General features: G+C 45.6%; 1 protein-coding gene across 1 annotated transcript in view; it reads left to right on the forward strand.

Moving 5' to 3' along the window:
* LOC118390316 (ephrin-B3-like) overlaps positions 1 to 11,337 on the forward strand; it is a 34,877-nt gene extending 23,540 nt beyond the window's left edge. The window contains exons 3-5 of the mRNA XM_035780757.2: positions 8,276 to 8,368; positions 8,572 to 8,628; positions 8,708 to 11,337. Coding sequence (XP_035636650.1) covers positions 8,276 to 8,368; positions 8,572 to 8,628; positions 8,708 to 9,120 — 563 coding nt within the window. The 3' untranslated portion in view covers positions 9,121 to 11,337. The remainder of the gene's footprint in view (positions 1 to 8,275; positions 8,369 to 8,571; positions 8,629 to 8,707) is intronic.
* Positions 11,338 to 21,708: the final 10,371 nt, after the last annotated feature.

Here is a 21,708-nt window from a genome sequence, read left to right on the forward strand (position 1 = left end):
ACAGACAGACAGACAGACAGACAGACAGACAGACGATACCAGGGTAATATAGAGTTGATCTCTGTAACTGCGGTATTAACTATAACATGGTGGAGCTCATGCTTGAACAGGCACTTGTAGATCTGCGTAACACACACACACACACACACACACACACACACACACACACACACACACACACACACACACACACACACACACACACACACACACACACACACACACACACACACACACACATTCTGCTACCACCCCTAAGGCTATGGGATTTGCTGTCATGCCAGAGGCTTAATTCTCGGTATGGTGTACAGTCCCCCAGGCAAGTCTTTAATAGACGTAGAAAAGGCCAAATAATCTGCCTATGTGGAGCGTGAGGGTGATGATGTAATGGCTCCAGGAAGAGGATCTCTTCAGCATCCTTAATCTGACTGTGCCTCTTCTCTTCAGGTACTAGAGACAGACTGAGACCTCTCAGGTGCCAGTCAGTCCACCTCGTGTGCCTCTGAGGCCTGACAGAGAGAGAGGTACTTAGTTGACATGGTCTGTGAGAAAGCACGTGTTATAACATGCCTACAACCAGGAAATACCATTTCAACATTAGCGTGTCTGGGGGGGAAAAATGTATTTTTTTTATTACTTAGATGTTGACCTTGATACTCATATCTGACATGAGGAACATATGGAAGATATAGAACAGATGTGTTTTCCTACACACGCTGTAGATGTATATCTATTCCTTTCTTTTCTCCCATCTGTCCTGCTACCCTCCTCCAACCAGTGACATACTTTTAATGTATGCCATTAAGAAACTAATTAGGATAATGAACAGAGAGAGGGGGGAGGCCCATCTCCTTTTCCCAGGCTCTAACGTAACAGACTGTATCCTCTCGCCTCACACACACACACACACACACACACACACACACACACACACACACACACACACACACACACACACACACACACACACACACACACACACACACACACACACACACACACACACACACACAGCTAACACATGGGCCTAGCATTGGCATAAGTAACACAGCTAACGTGACTACACTGAGACAGTCGGCGGAGACGCCGATTTAAAAAGAGATTTGATCCTATCTCTATCCCTCTCTCCCCCTCTCTCCCCCTCTATCCCTCTCTCCCCCTCTCTCCCCCTCTATCCCTCTCTCACTTTCTCTCTTTCTCTGCTCCTCTACCCCCTTGGCTGTGATCTGACTCAGTTGTCAGACTGGGTTAGTTCGGCTGGATGGCTCTCTATAATGTCTCTTTTTATTGTGTATTTGTTCTCCTCTTTGTGAGGTTGCAGTGTGGGGGCGGGCAGGCTTTTTTGATTGTACTCGAGGGGAAAGAGCCTTAAATGATATAGCGCAATCTCAGATCTCCAATCCCCTTTACATGTTCAACATTTCACCCTGCCCCTCTGTCAATAATACAACTCTGCCGGGCAGGAACAACGATTCGCCTCGCATAATGAACAAACATGATTAACGTCACCATATACTCAATTGGATGAAACATGAATGAAAAGAGACCCTTATTAAGGACATGGCAGTGTCGGCATTGGAGAAGGTCTTTGTGTACTGTGCGTAGGTGTATGTATGGTTATGTTTTGTCTTTGTCTTACAGGTTTTGGAGGGTGTGTGTATGTGTGTGTGACAGTTGGGTAAGGATGTATGTGTTTGGTAATGCGTCCTGGGCAGTATGGGCCTGTCCGAGGGGTCCAGGCAGAGCATAATCAGCCATTACACAGCTGATGGAGCACCTCTGTTTTCTCTTCCTCTTTGCCTGTCTGACAATGTGTCTGCATGTGTTTCCTCATCCTGTGTGTTATCTCCACCAGCGCCTTATCTCTCCCTATCCCCACTGGAGCTGACAGGACCATGACCCAGAAAACCCTTTCAGATTTCAGCCTCCGATAGAGCCTCTACGTCTCCTCATCTCTGTCTCTCTCTAACTCTCTCTCTCTCACTCAATCTCTCTCTCTCCACATTCCCTGTTTCTTCATTTAGTCATCCCTTCCCATCTCTCTCTCCCTCCCACTCCCCTCTCTCCCTCCCACTCCCCCTGTTTGTGCTCTCAGCCTCTCTCCCTTCCTCCCTCCTTCTCTTCTTCCATCTCCCCTGCTCTCTCTCACCTCTGTCTTATTTCTGCCATCGATTCACCTTTTCCAACCCTATTTTGGTCCGTCTTTCTTTTACTCTATTGGAAATCAGCTCGCTGTGTTTTGGGCTTTGCTCTGCAATGTAATGATGTAAATGTTGTACCTGAGGTACAATGCTGATGAGGGAGAGGTTTCTGTGATGAAGATGTAGACGGAGACACAGATGGCCTGCAGAGACAGAAAGCGTTGATAGCCAGTGTGGAACAGCGAAAGAGAGAAGACAAGGAAGGACAGGTGATGCTGAGTCACAGGTGTGAATCTGTCTATTTAGCTAAGCTGAACCCTGACCCTAAATCTGAGTACCTGCTTCAACTGCCAAGCCTTCTATTGCCTAATAACCACAGTTAGTATTCAGTGAACGGCCTCATCCAATCAAAGAGAGGTGAAGCGTCATCTGTTTCAATTTGTGTCCAATCAGGCGGTGTCCTCAGTGACTCCACGAATTCCAGATTAGTGCACTGAGGCAGGGCTACTGCTATTTGGCTCCGGAGACACTGCTGCCCACACAGATTGGGGAAAATGGTTTCGGCCCAAGTTACAACCTACAAAAAAAAACACAAATTCAATTTGAAAGAGGGTGTGTTAACCTATAAACCAATTATTTGAAGCTTGCATGGACAGGGATGTAAGGGAGAATAGAGAGGGAAGAATCTGAGTGTTTAAAGCGGCAATCAGCAATTCAAACGATAAGAGTGTTCTCTGCCCCTGTTTGGGTAAAAAGCTGAGCGATGGGACTGGAGAAATGTAACCACTCTTAAAATCATAGACAGAGCTATGGATGCAAGGACTGACCATCAATAATATCATTCCAAAAAATGTGACCATGTTTTGAGTCTTTATGGTGTTTTACATTTACTTTGTTTACAAACATTTGGTTCTGATGGCATGGTTGAACTAAGCTCATGAGGCATTTAGAAGTTATATTCTTCAACAATCAATGAGTACATTTCAGTCATAAGTTTTAAAAAATATATACATTAAAACAAAAATGGATGTAGCAAATGCAGAAGGGCCCTTTATCAATACAAGGAACCCTATTCAATCAAACCCAGTCACCAGATTCCTAAGATAAGTATATTTGTGCCTTGTTGGAAGCAGGTTTAAATCAATACGCCGGGGAATTTCTTGCAGTGCACATGGTTTGGGTGAGTGCATGTGAATGTAAACGTGCGCTCATGCAGCACAATACAAAACGTGTTTTAGACCATACAGTATATCTGTTTACTATGATAAGATGGAATAGGAGCCAATGTCTTGCACACAGTAAAAAGTATGTTACGATCAATACATCACCGCAAATGGTTTATTGTCAATCCTAAATTCATACCTTTTAGCATCCTTCCACCTACTGTAACAGCCAGCCGAGTGTAAAGCTTCATCTCTGTGAGCTGAGCAGAGTTTGTTTTAATGGATGTTAAAGCCTGCCACTTTTTATGTGCCCCTCAGCCACAACATAACCTTATCTGAGTCAGACATCAGAGTCCAACCTCACTATACCAACCAGGGATAGAGCAGCACTGCACTGCACTGTACTGCATGCAGCTTGGCTGAGTCATGTTTAGAACATAGCCTACACACAGACCACACCTCATTTAGAACACCAGATAACTGTACTGCATGGAGCTTGGCTGAGTCATGTTTAGAACATAGCCTACACACAGACCACACCTCATTTAGAACACCAGATAACTGTACTGCATGGAGCTTGGCTGAGTCATGTTTAGAACATAGCCTACACACAGACCACACCTCATTTAGAACACCAGATAACTGTACTGCATGGAGCTTGGCTGAGTCATGTTTAGAACATAGCCTACACACAGACCACACCTCATTTAGAACACCAGATAACAGGCTTGTTAACAATGGGCTGATATTAGGCTACTGTACTTTACAACATACAGATTGCAGTCTAGATTTCCAACCATGTCTAGCCAAAGCTATCCATTTCCCTGTAAGGGAAGGTTGACTGCACGTTTACTGCTATGTCATTACGTTGACTGTTATGGCATTACGTTGACTGCACGTTGACTGCTATGGTGTTACATTGAACGAACGTTGACTGCTATGGCGTTACATTGACTGCACGTTGACTGCTATGGCGTTACATTGAATGCACGTTGACTGCTATGTCATTACGTTGACTGCACGCTGACTGCTATGGCGTTACGTTGAATGCACGTTGACTGCTATGTCATTACGTTGACTGCACGCTGACTGCTATGGCGTTACGTTGAATGCACGTTGACTGCTATGTCATTACGTTGACTGCGCGCTGACTGCTATGGCGTTACATTGAATGCACGTTGACTGCTATGTCATTACGTTGACTGCGCGCTGACTGCTATGGCGTTACGTTGAATGCACGTTGACTGCTATGTCATTACGTTGACTGCGCGCTGACTGCTATGGCGTTACATTGAATGCACGTTGACTGCTATGTCATTACGTTGACTGCACGCTGACTGCTATGGCGTTACATTGAATGCACGTTGACTGCTATGTCATTACGTTGACTGCACGCTGACTGCTATGGCTTTACATTGAATGCACGTTGACTGCTATGTCATTACGTTGACTGCGCGCTGACTGCTATGGCGTTACATTGAATGCACGTTGACTGCTATGTCATTACGTTGACTGCGCGCTGACTGCTATGGCGTTACGTTGAATGCACGTTGACTGCTATGTCATTACGTTGACTGCGCGCTGACTGCTATGGCGTTACATTGAATGCACGTTGACTGCTATGTCATTACGTTGACTGCGCGCTGACTGCTATGGCTTTACATTGAATGCACGTTGACTGCTATGGCTTTACATTGAATGCACGTTGACTGCTATGTCATTACGTTGACTGCGCGCTGACTGCTATGGCTTTACATTGAATGCACGTTGACTGCTATGTCATTACGTTGACTGCACGCTGACTGCTATGGCTTTACATTGAATGCACGTTGACTGCTATGTCATTACGTTGACTGCGCGCTGACTGCTATGGCGTTACATTGAATGCACGTTGACTGCTATGTCATTACGTTGACTGCGCGCTGACTGCTATGGCGTTACGTTGAATGCACGTTGACTGCTATGTCATTACGTTGACTGCGCGCTGACTGCTATGACGTTACATTGAATGCACGTTGACTGCTATGTCATTACGTTGACTGCGCGCTGACTGCTATGGCGTTACATTGAATGCACGTTGACTGCTATGTCATTACGTTGACTGCGCGCTGACTGCTATGGCGTTACATTGAATGCACGTTGACTGCTATGTCATTACGTTGACTGCGCGCTGACTGCTATGGCGTTACATTGAATGCACGTTGACTGCTATGTCATTACGTTGACTGCGCGCTGACTGCTATGTCATTACGTTGACTGCACGCTGACTGCTATGTCATTACGTTGACTGCGCGCTGACTGCTATGTCATTACGTTGACTGGATGTTGCAAGGCGCATGCCGGCAAAAAAATGCAGCAGGATATTTGAGTTCAGTGACCTCCCGTAGGACAGTGTCCCTGTTTTAACACCCTGGTGGACAGAGTGGGCGAGAGAGAGACTGCCTGCCCTGTTTACCAACTTGGCCCTAATGTAGCTTCCCAATGTGTCTGTATGTGCTTCTACTGCTGATGGAGACTGGCCAATTGTGCAGAGTGACAGCTGACGTGAGCATAACTAAAGCCTGAATCTGCTGAATTGAATTAAAATGATGTTTTCAGATTCAGAGTGTGTAATAAGAATGTCCATAGGGGGAGCATCAGGTAAGGTAAGTGTACTGCCCGCGTCTGAGTGGTTGAAGCGGGGAAAACAGGTAGTGGCTTGGGTGGCTGGGGTCCCTGATGATCTACTTGGCCTTCCTGCGACACCTGGTGTAGGGCACTATGGTATTGAAGGCCGAGCTGTAGTCAATGAACAGCATCCTAACATATGCATTCCTTCTGTCCAGGTGGGTTGTTGTGTGGGGAAAAGGGTTTATACAAGGCACAGAGATTTCTTTAATTTCACATGGGATGGGTTAAACGGGTCACGATTTAGCCCGGTTAAATGCGGGGTAAACCCATCTTTTGGAGTTACACTCCTTGGTCAACACAGGTCAATCCCTTAGCTGCTCTCTCACTTAGAAGAGAGGGAGAGGTTTGGCAAGGGGAGGAGGGGGGGTGGGGTTGGGCTAAGTTGGTTACTCGCTGGGTCAATTTAGGATATGCCAGAGGCGAAAATACCCCCCCCCCCTCCTCCTGTCGCTTGTCTGTGTATAAATCCTCCTCTGTTACAGAGTGGGTGTGCTCGTGTGTTAATGGGTCAGTCTTGTTTTATTTAAATGTATTAACAACTTTCCCTTTTGTCTTGTGTTGGGGGGTTTTCCGATCAACTTCCGCCTGTTTAGGTCCGTGGCTGTACATCACGCCCTCTCTCTCTCTTTCTCTCCTTCACCACAGGTCATCATCTCCATTACGAGCTCCTCTTTTTCTCCTTTGCTCTTTCTCTCTGCTCTTCTTCTATGTCTCGCCCCAAACTTGGTCATCATCTCCATTACTCACTCCTCCTTGGTCATCATCTCCATTACTCACTCCTCCTTGGTCATCATCTCTATTACTCACTCCTCCTTGGTCATCATCTCCATTACTCACTCCTCCTTGGTCATCATCTCCATTACTCACTCCTCCTTGGTCATCTCACTCCTCCTTGGTCATCATCTCCATTACTCACTCCTCCTTGGTCATCATCTCCATTACTCACTCCTCCTTGGTCATCATCTCCATTACTCACTCCTCCTTGGTCATCATCTCAATTACTCACTCCTCCTTGGTCATCATCTCCATTACTCACTCCTCCTTGGTCATCATCTCCATTACTCACTCCTCCTTGGTCATCATCTCCATTACTCACTCCTCCATGGTCATCATCTCCATTACTCACTCCTCCTTGGTCATCATCTCCATTACTCACTCCTCCTTGGTCATCATCTCCATTACTCACTCCTCCTTGGTCATCATCTCCATGACTCACTCCTCCTTGCGTCTCTCTTCTTTCTGCTTCTCATTTAATTAACCTAACATGCTTTCTGTTCTCTATCATTCCATGATTTATTGCTCTTCTGTTCTATCACTCTTTCATTTATGGTTTTTACACCTAATTGGAAGAGAAGGAGGGAGGGAGACAGGGGAGAGAGAGAGATACCTTTCCTTACAGCTATACTTTACCTACTGTTGTAATCTAAAGCCTCAAGTGGTAAATAGGAGGTAGAGGCTGTAGGGGGGTGTCATGTGGTGTGATTATGGCTGATGAGGGTTTAAATGGCCACTGTTCTTGGTTTGGATTAATATGACTGGGTTTGGGTTTAAAAGGTCAGGGGATGTGGCTGGGATGTGGTGGTCAGTGTGTCTGGGGTATTGTGTGCGTGTTATGGCTGTGGCTTTGGGTTCACAGTGTGTCTGATAGAACATGGCTGTGGCTTTGGGTTCACAGTGTGTCTGATAGAACATGGCTGTGTCTTTGGGTTCACAGTGTGTCTGATAGAACATGGCTGTGGCTTTGGGTTCACAGTGTGTCTGATAGAACATGGCTGTGTCTTTGGGTTCACAGTGTGTCTGATAGAACATGGCTTTGGGTTCACAGTGTGTCTCTTAGAACATGGCTTCTGGCTTCCTGCTTAGACGTTGTCCCCCTGACCAGAAGGCCCAGCTGTGACATGGTTTTGTGTGTGTGTGTGTGTGTGTGTGTGTGTGTGTGTGTGTGTGTGTGTGTGTGTGTGTGTGTGTGTGTGTGTGTGTGTGTGTGTGTGTGTGTGTGTGTGTGTGTGTGTGTGTGTGTGTGTGTGTGTGTGTGTGTGTGAGCTTGCCTGATGTTACTTGTTGAAATGTGTCACGTTACAGAGTGTGTGAGTGTGGTTTCAGAATATATGTATGAATGTATGTATTACCATGTGTGAAAAAAGATGGGAATAATTTGAGGGCTTTTGACTCCATGTAGTTTGCTGCTGAGGTAATCCAACCTGACAATATTTACTTCAACTGCATAGTTTGACATGTGTGTGGGATAGTGTTAGGTATCTCTCTAACGGTAGTCTTCCACTCCTCCTCTTCCTCTCTTAGCTACCTCTGATGGGACGAGGCAGGGGCTGGACAGCACGAGAGGAGGAGTGTGTGTGACACGAGGGATGAAGGTGATTCTCAAAGTGGGACAGAGTGAGTATCATCACCATCCTTACTGTTAAATATATATATTCTCTTTGATTTGCTGTAATTAGTCTTTCAATAGTAATCATCCTCATATAAATTCATCTGCATGGGGTCTGGCATATACTTGTACATATTTTGTAACAATATTCATGAAACTGTGCTATGTAATGTTGTTCACAACCCTAAAGAAACTGTGTGATTTCCCATAGATGCATATGGCCTCCCACCCAAACCCAAACCAGACTCAAACCGCTTCCACCCCATAGGTACAGTACTCTCCTCATTGGTTTAATGATACAGTATCTACAGTATTAGTCATTGATCCTAACCCCTCTTCCCTAACAGGGAACGGTACCACGCCCAAGGCTGGTGGAGAGGGCGAGGGGAACAACCCTTTACCTTCCTCTAACGTGGCGGTGATCACTGGAGCGGCAGGGGGCGGAGCCTTCCTCCTCATCGTGACGTCTGTCGTCTGTGTGGTGTGTTACCGCTGGCGACAGAACAAGCACTCTGAGACCCATCACCCCACCCTGACCCTGGCCACCCTGACCCCCAAGAGGGGCAGCAACAACGGGGCCGGCTCCTCCGCCGGAGGAAACAACGGCTCGGAGCCCAGTGACATCATCATCCCGCTGCGGACTTCAGACCAGGCTTACTGCCCGCATTACGAGAAGGTGAGCGGAGACTACGGTCACCCCGTCTACATCGTCCAGGAGATGCCCCCACAGAGCCCAGCCAACATCTACTACAAAGTATGAGGGAGACATCTAGACGGCCCAGCTGGCATAGACGCAGTATCCACAAATAGACTGCTGTTTTCAACGTAGAAATCCAACTGTCCCTCTAGCTCCCTCCACACCCTTATCCTTCCACCTCCCTCTCTATGACTGACTGTCGGGATGGCTGCCCTCACCCTCCTGCCCTATGGACTGTACTGTACAGTGGCCTGCCACTGTGGATGGATGGATGGGGGGTGGTTGTGTATTGGTTGGGGTAGAACCTCTTCCCTGCTTTGCACCCTATGATTGGGTCCATGAGGCCTGGACATGAGGGCCGTTAAACTGATGGACTCACAGTGGCAGCGGCTCAGTGTCGCCTCTCACTCAAAGTGAGAGCTGACACTAGATATGAAATGTCAAAACTTTTCAAATGGTTAGTCTGTGTGTGTGTGTGTGTATATTTGCGTGAGTGAACGTGTTTTTGTGTGTGCGCGCATGTACGCACAAGCAGTACATCTGCTCGTGTGTGGTGCGTGATAACTTTTGTTTTCGGGGTATGTCAGTCTTAAAACCAAAACCACACGAGCAAGATTTCTACCCACGGTCATCCTTTACAGATGACATAATATAATGATTTCTTAACTCGTTTGTAGATATTTCAGTTCAGATTTCTGTTAGGCACTGTTTTCTTGTCAGTGTTGTATGTTCTCTGTTTTGGAGTCTAGATGAGATCTAGGTACTGGTATTTAGGATTGTGTTTTGTGTTTGTCTTCGAAATGAAGGATCTACTCTTCCTTTATCCCATCCTCTCACTCTACAATGCCTTAGCATTGAAATAGTTCACTTTTCTGTATATAAAGTTTCACAGAGGAAGGAGGAGAACAGCACAAAGAGGTGTACTCAAGAAGAGGAAGAGTATTGGCAACGTGTTTGAACAGACGAACCCACAAACACTGTGATTCTCCCATACTGTACACACAGCTACACACACACACACATCCACACACAGCTACACACACACACACACACATCCACACACAGCTACAGAAACCTTTAACCCCACTGTATTGTTTATGTTGCTCCTCTGTGACTGGTGAAAGTGTCTTTTTTCGAGACAAATGATCTGTTTGGTTTTGTGGCAGCTGCAGTCTCTTTTCATTCCCCACAATGCATTGGTAGCTGATGACCAACGGTTGGCTGGCTGAGGAGAGGAATGCAGCAAAGTAAAGAAAGTGAAAAGGTCAGAGGTCATCGTTGAAATGCCACAGACGATAGTCAACATGTATAGCACCATGGTGGACCATCTACGGGACCGTTTCAACACAATGTGCACGTAACAAAGTGCTACGGAGGAAATGTCTTACACGCTGGCTTTAAAAACGCAGTCCTCGAGTCTCAGGACCACACCTCATACACAGAAATAGATGTATTGTTTCATGTTTTCATACAAACTAATGGATTCCTATTGTCGTTTTTATGGAGTGTGATGACTTCTAGGATGTTGAGGTCTGTAGTCAGAGTGTTGGAGGAAGTGACGGAGTGATCGGGAAACATCACAGATCAGTCCAGCTCCGGCTGAGTCTGACACCTCTCTGGGTCTGACACCTCTCTGGGTCTGACACCTCTCTGGGTCTGACACCTCTCTGGGTCATTTCATCACTCTGGGACATTCTGGACCTCATACTTACATCACAACTCTTGGACAACATTGGACTCTGATTGGACAGCAAAGCAACAGCACACTACCTGAGACACGGCGGCAGACGCCTCTGATAAGAAAGTGATTTTCTGGGTGCTAGAATAAACATGTCCTGTCCTTGTTTACCTTTCAAGACATTCTGCTTTTAGTTCTCTACCAGGGACCAGCTGGACTTAAGGCCAGTGTAATTCTGTGTCCCATTCTACCGTATTCTGTGTACCATTTGCCATAGTGTTTCATTTGTCTTTCTCAACTACTATTTTCCACTCAGTCATTTTGTGCCAATAACCCCGTCCAGAGGAGGGGGCCCTGCTTTTCAGAACTGAGGAGAGATGGATCAGGTGTTGGTGAGACAAGGGATGAGACAATGGTTTGATGTGGTAGGCAGATGGTTAAGGAGACCTTTTTGAGATCGATGAGACTGAATGTTGAGACTTTGCAGATGATGGTTTAGGTTGCCTCCCCAGGGTCTCTGCTCTCCTGTTCCTTCCCAATCACCTCTTTCCAGACGTACATTCCAGTTTTGGGGGCGGGGGGATTACATAAAAACCTAAGTATGTTATAAAATCATTGTGTCTCAAGTGTGTTTCTTTGAGTGTTCATGTTGACACAGGTGTGTTCTTCTGAGGCTCCTGTTCCCTCCTCTCACACTGCATCTGTTTCAGGATAACACGCGCACACAGTTCTAACCGCTCGTTTGATCCGCAGTCTCATTTGGTTGGATGCTGCTAGGCAATAAGGGAATCTGAATTGTCCAATGCCTTGTTTTTTCCCTTGCCCTTTGTGTACGTGTATGCATCCTTCTCTTCGTCTCTCCTTGTACCCACTTGAAAAAAATGATATGGTCTAAACTACTGTATTACTCTCCTTAACGTACTATGGTATTCACTAGTATTACTATATTTACGTACTATGGAATTGACTGTAGTGTTTTTGCGGACATGACTAGTGTTTTTGCGGACATGACTAGTGTTTTTGCGGACATGACTAGTGTTTTTGCGGACATGACTAGTGTTTTTGCGGACATGACTAGTGTTTTTGCGGACATGACTAGTGTTTTTGCGGACATGACTAGTGTTTTTGCGGACATGACTAGTGTTTTTGCGGACATGACTAGTGTTTTTGCGGACATGACTAGTGTTTTTGCGGACATGACTAGTGATAGGGTTTAAAATAGGACATGACTAGTGTTACTTTTGAGGGGACGGAGACGCCATGACTAGTGTTTCAGTGAGCGGACATGACTAGTGTTTTTTGAGGGGCGGACATGACTAGTGTATTTGCGGACATGACTAGTTACTGTTTGACGGAGACAACGCCAGTTACTGTTCAGTGACATGAACTAGCCAGTTTTTCAGTGACATGACTAGTGTATTTGAGGGGGACATGACTACTGTTTTGAGGGGACGGACATTACTGTTCAGTGTTTTTCAGTGACATGACTAGCCAGTTACTTTTGAGGGGACGGACATGACTAGTTACTGTTCAGTGAGGGACATGACTAGTGTTTTTTCAGTGACATGACGGAGACAAGCCAGTTACTTTTCAGTGAGGGGACGGGACATGACAACTAGTTACTGTTCAGTGAGGGGCGGAGACACGACTACTGTTTTTGAGGGGACATGACTAGTGTTTTTGAGGGGACGGAGACTTCACTATAGTACTGTTTGAGTGGACGGATGACTACGTATACTGTAGTATTTTTGCAGACATGACTGTTCAGTGAAAACACAGTTACTGTTCCGGATAGGGTTAGCGGAAAATAGCAGTTACCAGTGAGGGGACAGACAACGCCAGTTACTGTTCAGTGAGGGGACGGAGACAACGCCAGTTACTGTTCAGTGAGGGGACGGAGACAACGCCAGTTACTGTTCAGTGAGGGGACGGAGACAACGCCAGTTACTGTTCAGTGAGGGGACGGAGACGACGCCAGTTACTGTTCAGTGAGGGGACGGAGACAACGCCAGTTACTGTTCAGTGAGGGGACGGAGACAACGCCAGTTACTGTTCAGTGAGGAGACGGAGACAACGCCAGTTACTGTTCAGTGAGGGGACGGAGACGACGCCAGTTACTGTTCAGTGAGGGGACGGAGACAACGCCAGTTACTGTTCAGTGAGGGGACGGAGACAACGCCAGTTACTGTTCAGTGAGGGGACGGAGACAACGCCAGTTACTGTTCAGTGAGGGGACGGAGACAACGCCAGTTACTGTTCAGTGAGGGGACGGAGACAACGCCAGTTACTGTTCAGTGAGGGGACGGAGACAACGCCAGTTACTGTTCAGTGAGGGGACGGAGACAACGCCAGTTACTGTTCAGTGAGGGGACGGAGACAAAGCCAGTTACTGTTCAGTGAGGGGACGGAGACAACGCCAGTTACTGTTCAGTGAGGGGACGGAGACAACGCCAGTTACTGTTCAGTGAGGGGACGGAGACAAAGCCAGTTACTGTTCAGTGAGGGGACGGAGACAACGCCAGTTACTGTTCAGTGAGGGGACGGAGACAACGCCAGTTACTGTTCAGTGAGGGGACGGAGACAACGCCAGTTACTGTTCAGTGAGGGGACGGAGACAACGCCAGTTACTGTTCAGTGAGGGGACGGAGACAACGCCAGTTACTGTTCAGTGAGGGGACGGAGACAACGCCAGTTACTGTTCAGTGAGGGGACGGAGACAACGCCAGTTACTGTTCAGTGAGGGGACGGAGACAACGCCAGTTACTGTTCAGTGAGGGACGGAGACAACGCCAGTTACTGTTCAGTGAGGGGACGGAGACAACGCCAGTTACTGTTCAGTGAGGGGACGGAGACAACGCCAGTTACTGTTCAGTGAGGGACGGAGACAACGCCAGTTACTGTTCAGTGAGGGACGGAGACAACGCCAGTTACTGTTCAGTGAGGGGACGGAGACAACGCCAGTTACTGTTCAGTGAGGGGACGGAGACAACGCCAGTTACTGTTCAGTGAGGGGACGGAGACAACGCCAGTTACTGTTCAGTGAGGGGACGGAGACAACGCCAGTTACTGTTCAGTGAGGGGACGGAGACAACGCCAGTTACTGTTCAGTGAGGGGAAGACCTCAACCAGAACATATGACAGGTTCGTGACAGGCCACCCATTGAGTTGGGTGAGTTTTGAACAATGCAACGGACCAGACAACACCCGAGCAAAAATATAGCATTTCTATCACAATTGTAACAAACGTTAGAAAAGGTTCTAGGCCCATTGAAGGGAAATAGTACAGAGGCCAATACAAAGAACATGCAATGTTTATTAAAGCCTAGAAGACTAGGTTTGCTTGTTTGACAGATAAATAACACACACAAAATAACTTAAATTGTTACTTTCACTAGATAGCTTTCTGAAATAGTGTTTTCGCAGAGATTCAGCTGACCATGTTCACAAAATGACAAGCAATACTGTACTATTGATGGGAGGAAATAACAGTAACCTCTGCATTTACGTAAATAGATATTTTAGAAATACAAATGACTTTACCTAAAGTGCCCTTATTGTAGGGTGATGCCAATAAAGTGCCTGGACCTCGAACAAGCAAAGCCTCTCCAAACAAACTGAAACCCAAAGGACATTATTGCAGTGGCGAACATCTTGAACATTTTTACACATGAATAATCTCACTGATAGTCAAACTCAATGCATACCATTCAGAACAAAATCGACCACACCCCCAAACATTTCTTCAAGTCAGTCTGGTCACAAAATGGTTGCTCACAGAATTAAAAAAAAAATACTCATGCGTGCGCAGACACTCACACACACACACCACACAACCAAGGCTTTGCTTTTATACATTTCCTGCATGTTCTCCCTTGCCCAGGGAAACACTGACCAAAACGTTGGTTCCTAGACTGTCACAATATTTTATTCAGTTACAATATTGATTACAATATGATTATTATACATTATCATCTACTGTGGGACTCCAGTTAAAGAGCAGGTGGAGGTAGAGATGATTATTATACATTATCTACTGTGGGACTTCAGTTAGAGCAGGTGGAGGTAGAGATGATTATTATACATTATCATCTACTGTGGGACTCCAGTTAAAGAGCAGGTGGAAGTAGAGATGATTATTATACATTATCATCTACTGTGGTACTCCAGTTAAAGAGCAGGTGGAGGTAGAGATGATTATTATACATTATCATCTACTGTGGGACTCCAGATAAAGAGCAGGTGGAGGTAGAGATGATTATTATACATTATCATCTACTGTGGGACTCCAGTTAACCTCTTCAACCTATGGGGGCGCTATGTCATTATTGGATAAAAAAAAACGTGCCCGTTTTAATCTCAATAGTTTGTCACGAAAAGATGCTCGACTATGCATATAATTGGCAGCTTTGGAAAGAAAACACTCTGACGTTTTCAAAACTGCAAAGATATTATCTGTGAGTGCCCCAGAACTGATGCTTCAGGCGAAACCAAGATGAAACCTCAAACAGGAAATGAGCAGAATTTTTGAGGCTCTGTTTTACTATCGTCTCCTTATATGGCTGTGAATGTGCCGTGAACGAGCTTATGCTCTCTGCCGTTCGTCCAAGATGTCTGCAGCATTGTGACGTAGTTGTAGGCATATCATTGGAAGATTGGCCATAAGAGACTACATTTGCCAGGGGTTCGCCCGGTGTCCTTTGTCTAAGTTGGTGCGTAATTCTCAGCTGCAATCATTTTACCATGCGATTCAGAGGGAGAAGCACACTTCCAGGAACGATACATCATTGAAGAGATATGCAGAAAAACACCTTGAGGATTGATGTTTCAGTCGATATTATGGAGTTATTTTGGAAAAAGTTTGGCGTTTTTATAACTGAATTTTTTTTTTTTTTGGTAGCCAAACATGACGCAGAAAACGGACCGATTTCTCCTGCACAAATAATCTTTCAGGAAAACTGAACATTTGCTATCTAACTGAGAGTCTCCTCATTGAAAACATCCAAAGTTCTTCAAAGGTAAATTATTTATTTGAATGTTTTTCTGTTTTTTGTGAAAATGTTGCCTGCTAATGCTAACGCTAAATGCTAATGCTAAACGCTAAATGCTAAATGCTAGTTTGCTATGGTTGAGAAGCATATTTTTAAAAATCTGAGATGACAGTGTTGTTAACAAAAGGCTAAGCTTGAGAGCTAGCATATTGATTTCATTTCATTTGCGATTTTCATGAATAGTTAACGTTGCGTTATGGTAATGAGCTTGAGGCTGTATTCACGATCCCGGATCCGGGATGGCTCGCCGCAAGAAGTTAAAGAGCAGGTGGAGGTAGAGATGATTATTATACATTATCATCTACTGTGGGACTCCAGTTAAAGATCAGGTGGAGGTAGAGATGCAGTTCAGTTTAAAGAGTTTATAGATTCAGGACATGGAGAGGATTCAGTGCCTTAGGAAAGTATTCCTACCCCTTGACCTATTCCACGTTTTGTTGTGTTACAGCCTGAATTCAAAATGGATTAAATAGATTTTAAATAGCCTTGCTGAAGCACCCCCAGATCATCACCGATCCTCCACCAAATGCCACAGTGGTTGTGAGACCTGGAGAGGCCTACAAGCCACAGTGTCTCGCACCTACTGTGAAATTTGGTGGAGGATCTGTGATGACACCCCCCACGGTGCTTCAGCGAGGCTGGAATCAGGCAGATTTGTCTTTGTGAAGGACGCATGAATCAAGCCACGTACAAGGTTGTCCTGGAAGAAAACTTGCTTCCTTCTGTTCTGACAATGTTCCCCGACTCTGAGGATAGTTTTTTCCAGCAGGACAATCAAGGTGTGGACGGAGGACCACCAGATCAAGACCCTGTCATGGCCAGCCCAATCTCCAGACCTGAAACCCATTGAAAACTTCTGGAATGTGATCAAGAGGAAGATTGATGGTCACAAGCCATCAAACAAAGCCGAGCTGCTTGAACTTTTGCGCCAGGAGTGCCATAAAGTCTCCCAACATCAATGTGAAAGACTGGTGGAGAGCATGCCAAGACGCATGAAAGCTGTCATTGAAAATCAGGGTTATTCCACCAAATATTGATTTCTGAACTCTTCCTAAGTTAAAACATTAGTATTGTGTTGTTTAAAAATGAATATATAGAGTGGGGAGAACAAGTATTTGATACACTGCCGATTTTGCAGGTTTTCCTACTTACAAAGCATGTAGAGGTCTGTCATTTTGATCATAGGTACACTTCAACTGTGAGAGACGGAATCTAAAACAAAAATCCAGAAAATCACATAGTATGATTTTAAAGTAATTCATTTGCATTTCATTGCATGACATATTACTCCAGTGCTAGCCTCCCTACACTGGCTTCCTGTTAAGGCAAGGGCTGATTTCAAGGTTTTACTGCTAACCTACAAAGCATTACATGGGCTTGCTCCGACCTATCTCTCTGATTTGGTCCTGCCGTACATACCTACATGTACGCTACGGTCACAAAATGCAGGCCTCCTAATTGTCCCTAGAATTTCTAAGCAAACAGCTGGAGGCAGGGCTTTCTCCTATAGAGCTCCTTTTTATGGAATGGTCTGTCTACCCATGTGAGAGACGCAGACTCAGTCTCAACCTTTAAGTCTTTACTGAAGACTCATCTCTTCAGTGGGTCATATGATTGAGTGTAGTCTGGCCCAGGAGTGTGAAGGTGAACGGAAAGGCTCTGGAGCAACGAACCGCCCTTGCTGTCTCTGCCTGGCCGGTTCCCCTCTTTCCACTGGGATTCTCTGCCTCTAACCCTATTACAGGGGCTGAGTCACTGGCTTACTGGTGCTCTTTCATGCCGTCCCTAGGAGGGATGCATCACTTGAGTGGGTTGAGTCACTGATGTGATCTTCCTGTCTGGGTTGGCGTCCCCCCTTCGGTTGTGCCGTGGCGGAGATCTTTATAGGCTATACTCGGCCTTGTCTCAGGATGGTAAGTTGGTGGTTGAAGATATCCCTCTAGTGGTGTGGGGGCTGTGCTTTGGATGGGGTTATATCCTTCCTATTTGGCCCTGTCCGGGGAAATCATCGGTTGGGGCCACAGTGTCTCCTGACCCCTCCTGTCTCAGCCTCCAGTATTTATGCTGCAGTAGTTTGTGTCTCGAGAGGCTAGGGTCAGTTTGTTATATCTGGAGTACTTCTTCTGTCTTATCCGGTGTCCTGTGTGAATTTAAGTATGCTCTCTTTCTTTCTCTCGGAGGAGGACCTGAGCCCTAGCACCATGCCTCAGGACTACCTGGCATGATGACTCCTTGCTGTCCCCAGTCCACCTGGCCGTTGCTCCAGTTTCCTGGCCGCTGCTCCAGTTTCAACTGTTCTGCCTGCGGCTATGGAACCTGTTCACCGGACGTGCTACCTGTCCCAGACCTGCTGTTTTCAAATCTCTAGAGACAGCAGGAGTGGTAGAGATACTCTTCATGATCGGCTATGAAAAGCCAACTGACATTTACTCCTGAGGTGCTGACTTGCTGCACCCTCCACAACTACTGTGATTATTATTATTTGACCATGCTGGTCATTTATGAACATTTGAACACCTTGGCCATGTTCTGTTATAATCTCCACCCGGCACAGCCAGAAGAGGACTGGCCACCCCTCATAGCCTGGTTCCTCTCTAGCTTTCTTCCTAGGTTTTAGCCATTCTCGGGAGTTTTTCCTACCCACCGTGCTTCTACACCTGCATTGCTTGCTGTTTGGGGTTTTAGGCTGGGTTTCGGTTCAGCAATTTGAGATATCAGCAGATGTACGAAGGGCTATATAAATACATTTGATTTGATTTTGAACTATTAAAGACTACCAGGACCAAATGGAACCAACTGGATTCTCCAATTACAATGAAATGAAATAAATGAAATGATAAAATATACAAACCACAAATTCCAATTGGTTATACTTAAACTCTTTAACATCATCCTCAGCTCTGGCATATTCCCCAATATTTGTAACCTAGGACTGATTACCTCAATCCACAAAAGTGGAGACAAATTTGACCCAATAACTACTGTGGGATATGCGTCAACAGCAACCTTGGGGAAATCCTCTGCATTATCATTAACAGCCGACTCGTACATTTCCTCAACGAAAACAATGTACTGAGCAAATGTCAAATTGGCTTTTTACCAAATTTCCGTGTGACAGATCACATATTCACCCTACACACCCTGATTGACAAACAAAACAAAACAAAGGCAAAGTATTCTCATGCTCTGTTGATTTGCGAGGGCACTAGAACAGTCTGCAGCACCCGGCCTCACTTTACTAGAATCTAAAGTTAAATGTGAACTGTTTGCTGATGATCTGGTGCTTCTGTCCCCAACCAATGAGGGCCTGCAGCAGCAACTAGATCTTCTGCATAGATTCTGTCAGACCTGGGCCCTGACAGTAAATCTCAGTAAGACAAAAAATAATGTGTCCTAAAAAAAGGTCCAGTTCCCAGGACCACGAAAAACAAATTCTGTGCGGTAGCAGAGAAAACAGTCTATGACTGATGCCGAGCAGTTACCATACCAGGAAGTGATGCAACCGGTCAGTATGCTCTCGATGGTGCAGCTGTATAACTTTTTGCGGATCTGGGGACCCATGCCAAATCTTTTTAGTCTCCTGAGGGGGAAAAGGTTTTGTCGTGCTTCATAATTGTCTTGGTGTGTTTGGACCATGATAGTTTATTGGTGATGTGGACACCAAAGAACTTGAAACTCTCAACCCGCTCCACTACAGCCCCTTTGATGATAATTGGGGCCTGTTCGGCCCGCCTTTTCCTGTAGTCCACAAACAGCTCCTTTGTCTTGATCACATTGAGGGAGAGGTTGTTGTCCTGGCACCACACTGCCAGTTCTCTGACCACCTCCCTACAGGCTGTCTCATCGTTGTCGTTGATCAGGCCTGCCACTGGGTGTAACAGTATAGCTTCCGCCCCTCTCCTCGCCCCAACCTGGACTCGAACCAGGGACCCTCTGCACACATCAACAGTCACCCTCGAAGCATCGTTACCCATCGTTACAAATGCCGCGCCCCTTGCAGAGCAAGGGGAACCACTACTTCAAGGTCTCAAAGCGAGTGACGTCACCGATTGAAAGCTATTAGCGCGCACCACCGCTAACTAGCTAGCCATTTCACATCGGTTACATGAGCATTATCACACAGTCATCCAGAACAGCTGGTGCTCGCATGCATGAGTCAGTGTTGCTTGCCTCGTCTGGTAGGCTCGTGTCACTGGGCAGCTCGCGTCTGGGTTTCCCTTTGTAGACCGTAATAGTTTCAAGCCCTGCCACATACATGGAGTGTCAGAGCCGGTGTCGTAGGATTCAACCTTAATCCTGTATTAACACTTTGCTTGTTTGATGGTTTGTCTGAGGGCATAGCAGGATTTCTTATAAGCATCCGGATTAGTGTCCCGCTCCTTGAAAGCGGCAGCTCTAGCATTTATCTCATTGCGGATGTTGCCTGTAATCCATGGCTTCTAGTTGGGATACAGTATGTACGTACGGTCACTGTGGGGACGACGTCATTGATGAACTTATTGATGAAGCCGATGACTGAGGTGGTGTACTCCTCAATGCCTCAATCCCCACTCGGGGACTCAGGAAAATCACGAGAGGAAAGTTACTATGGATATTGCAGGAGTTTCCCCTTGAAATCAGACCGTGGTAAGGACAATTTGGTTGCTGATTGTCTTACGTTTTTTTGCATTTAGCAATTGTTGCCGTTGCTCAATTTGTTTTGACTGCATGTTTTGCCATGTTGGAGATTAGTATTGTTTTGGTTGCACTAGTTCCAGGAGGAGGAGAGTTTCTCAAAACTGAGTTTTAGGTAACTATAAAAATTCAAAAGGCACTCGCACATCTGAGCTATCTTTTATGCAGGTGCATCGTCAGAGCTGATGAAGGCATTGAGGCCAATACGTAATTCTTATTAAAGAGCAGTTATACTATCAAGAACAGTGTGCTGGTCTCTTCTTTTTTTCTCATTTTAGGCAACTATATATATTTTTTAAAGTAAAGTGTGTTTTGTCTTATATTTAATTGTTGACAGCCATTGGAGAACACAATGCCTTTAAGTTGGTTATGTTGTGCAACGGAAGTTGTTTTCTGTTGGTGGTGAGCAAAAAATATAGGATATATTTGTTGTCTTAGGGGGAAGGTGTTACATGTTTTGGTTTTTCCATTTATGTTTTGAGGTTGGACTTTAGCATGTATGGCTCGTTAGCCCGGATGACCCACCGATTGGTGTCACCTCGTTGTTCAGTATGTGTTACACCTCTGCTGGTTGCCATCTCGTTAGTGTGATGGTGTTTCACCTGTGCTGGCCCAGGTGCTATTTAAGAGTGACTGGCCCTGTGCTCCAGTTGTCTTAAGAGATGTGGAGGGTTAACACCTTTAGTTGGTGAGGCTTAACTTCATTTCAAGACAAACAAGCCTTTAGCTTTTCTTCCCTGTTTTTATTTTGCTCCACCTTTTTCCATTTGATTCCTGTCTAAGTTTGGTGTGTGTTTTTCATTTGTTTGCTTCGTTTTGGGCAAATTTATTGGGTGCTCATGGTGGATGTCTTTCTGTTTCCAGTTTTTGTTGCTAGTCAACTTTCAGTTAACACCCCCATGAGTCTTTTAGAACCCCTCTTAAAACCCCACCTGTTTAGTGTTGGTTGCCAGTGGCTCTTTGTTGCTCTGTTTAAGCAACATTTTTGGTTTTCTTGCTGGGAAATGTAACAAACCTGCCAAGAATGCCCTCCCCTGCATCCACATTGAATTTTGGGCTAAGATTGAAAACCAACTGGCAGTTCCTTTTGACTTCACCAGTATGAATCATCAATCAGACAACCAATACATACCCAGATAGTGGCTTGCTCTACTCAGTCATCAATATGTTAGGTATTTGAAATGAGCCTTTGTGATATGTAACTTGAAGTATTTATAGATGTCTGAGTTGAGCAAGCCACTATCTTGGTAC

Source organism: Oncorhynchus keta, chromosome 11, assembly GCF_023373465.1.
Source record: "Oncorhynchus keta strain PuntledgeMale-10-30-2019 chromosome 11, Oket_V2, whole genome shotgun sequence".
NCBI classification, from domain to species: domain Eukaryota; kingdom Metazoa; phylum Chordata; class Actinopteri; order Salmoniformes; family Salmonidae; genus Oncorhynchus; species Oncorhynchus keta.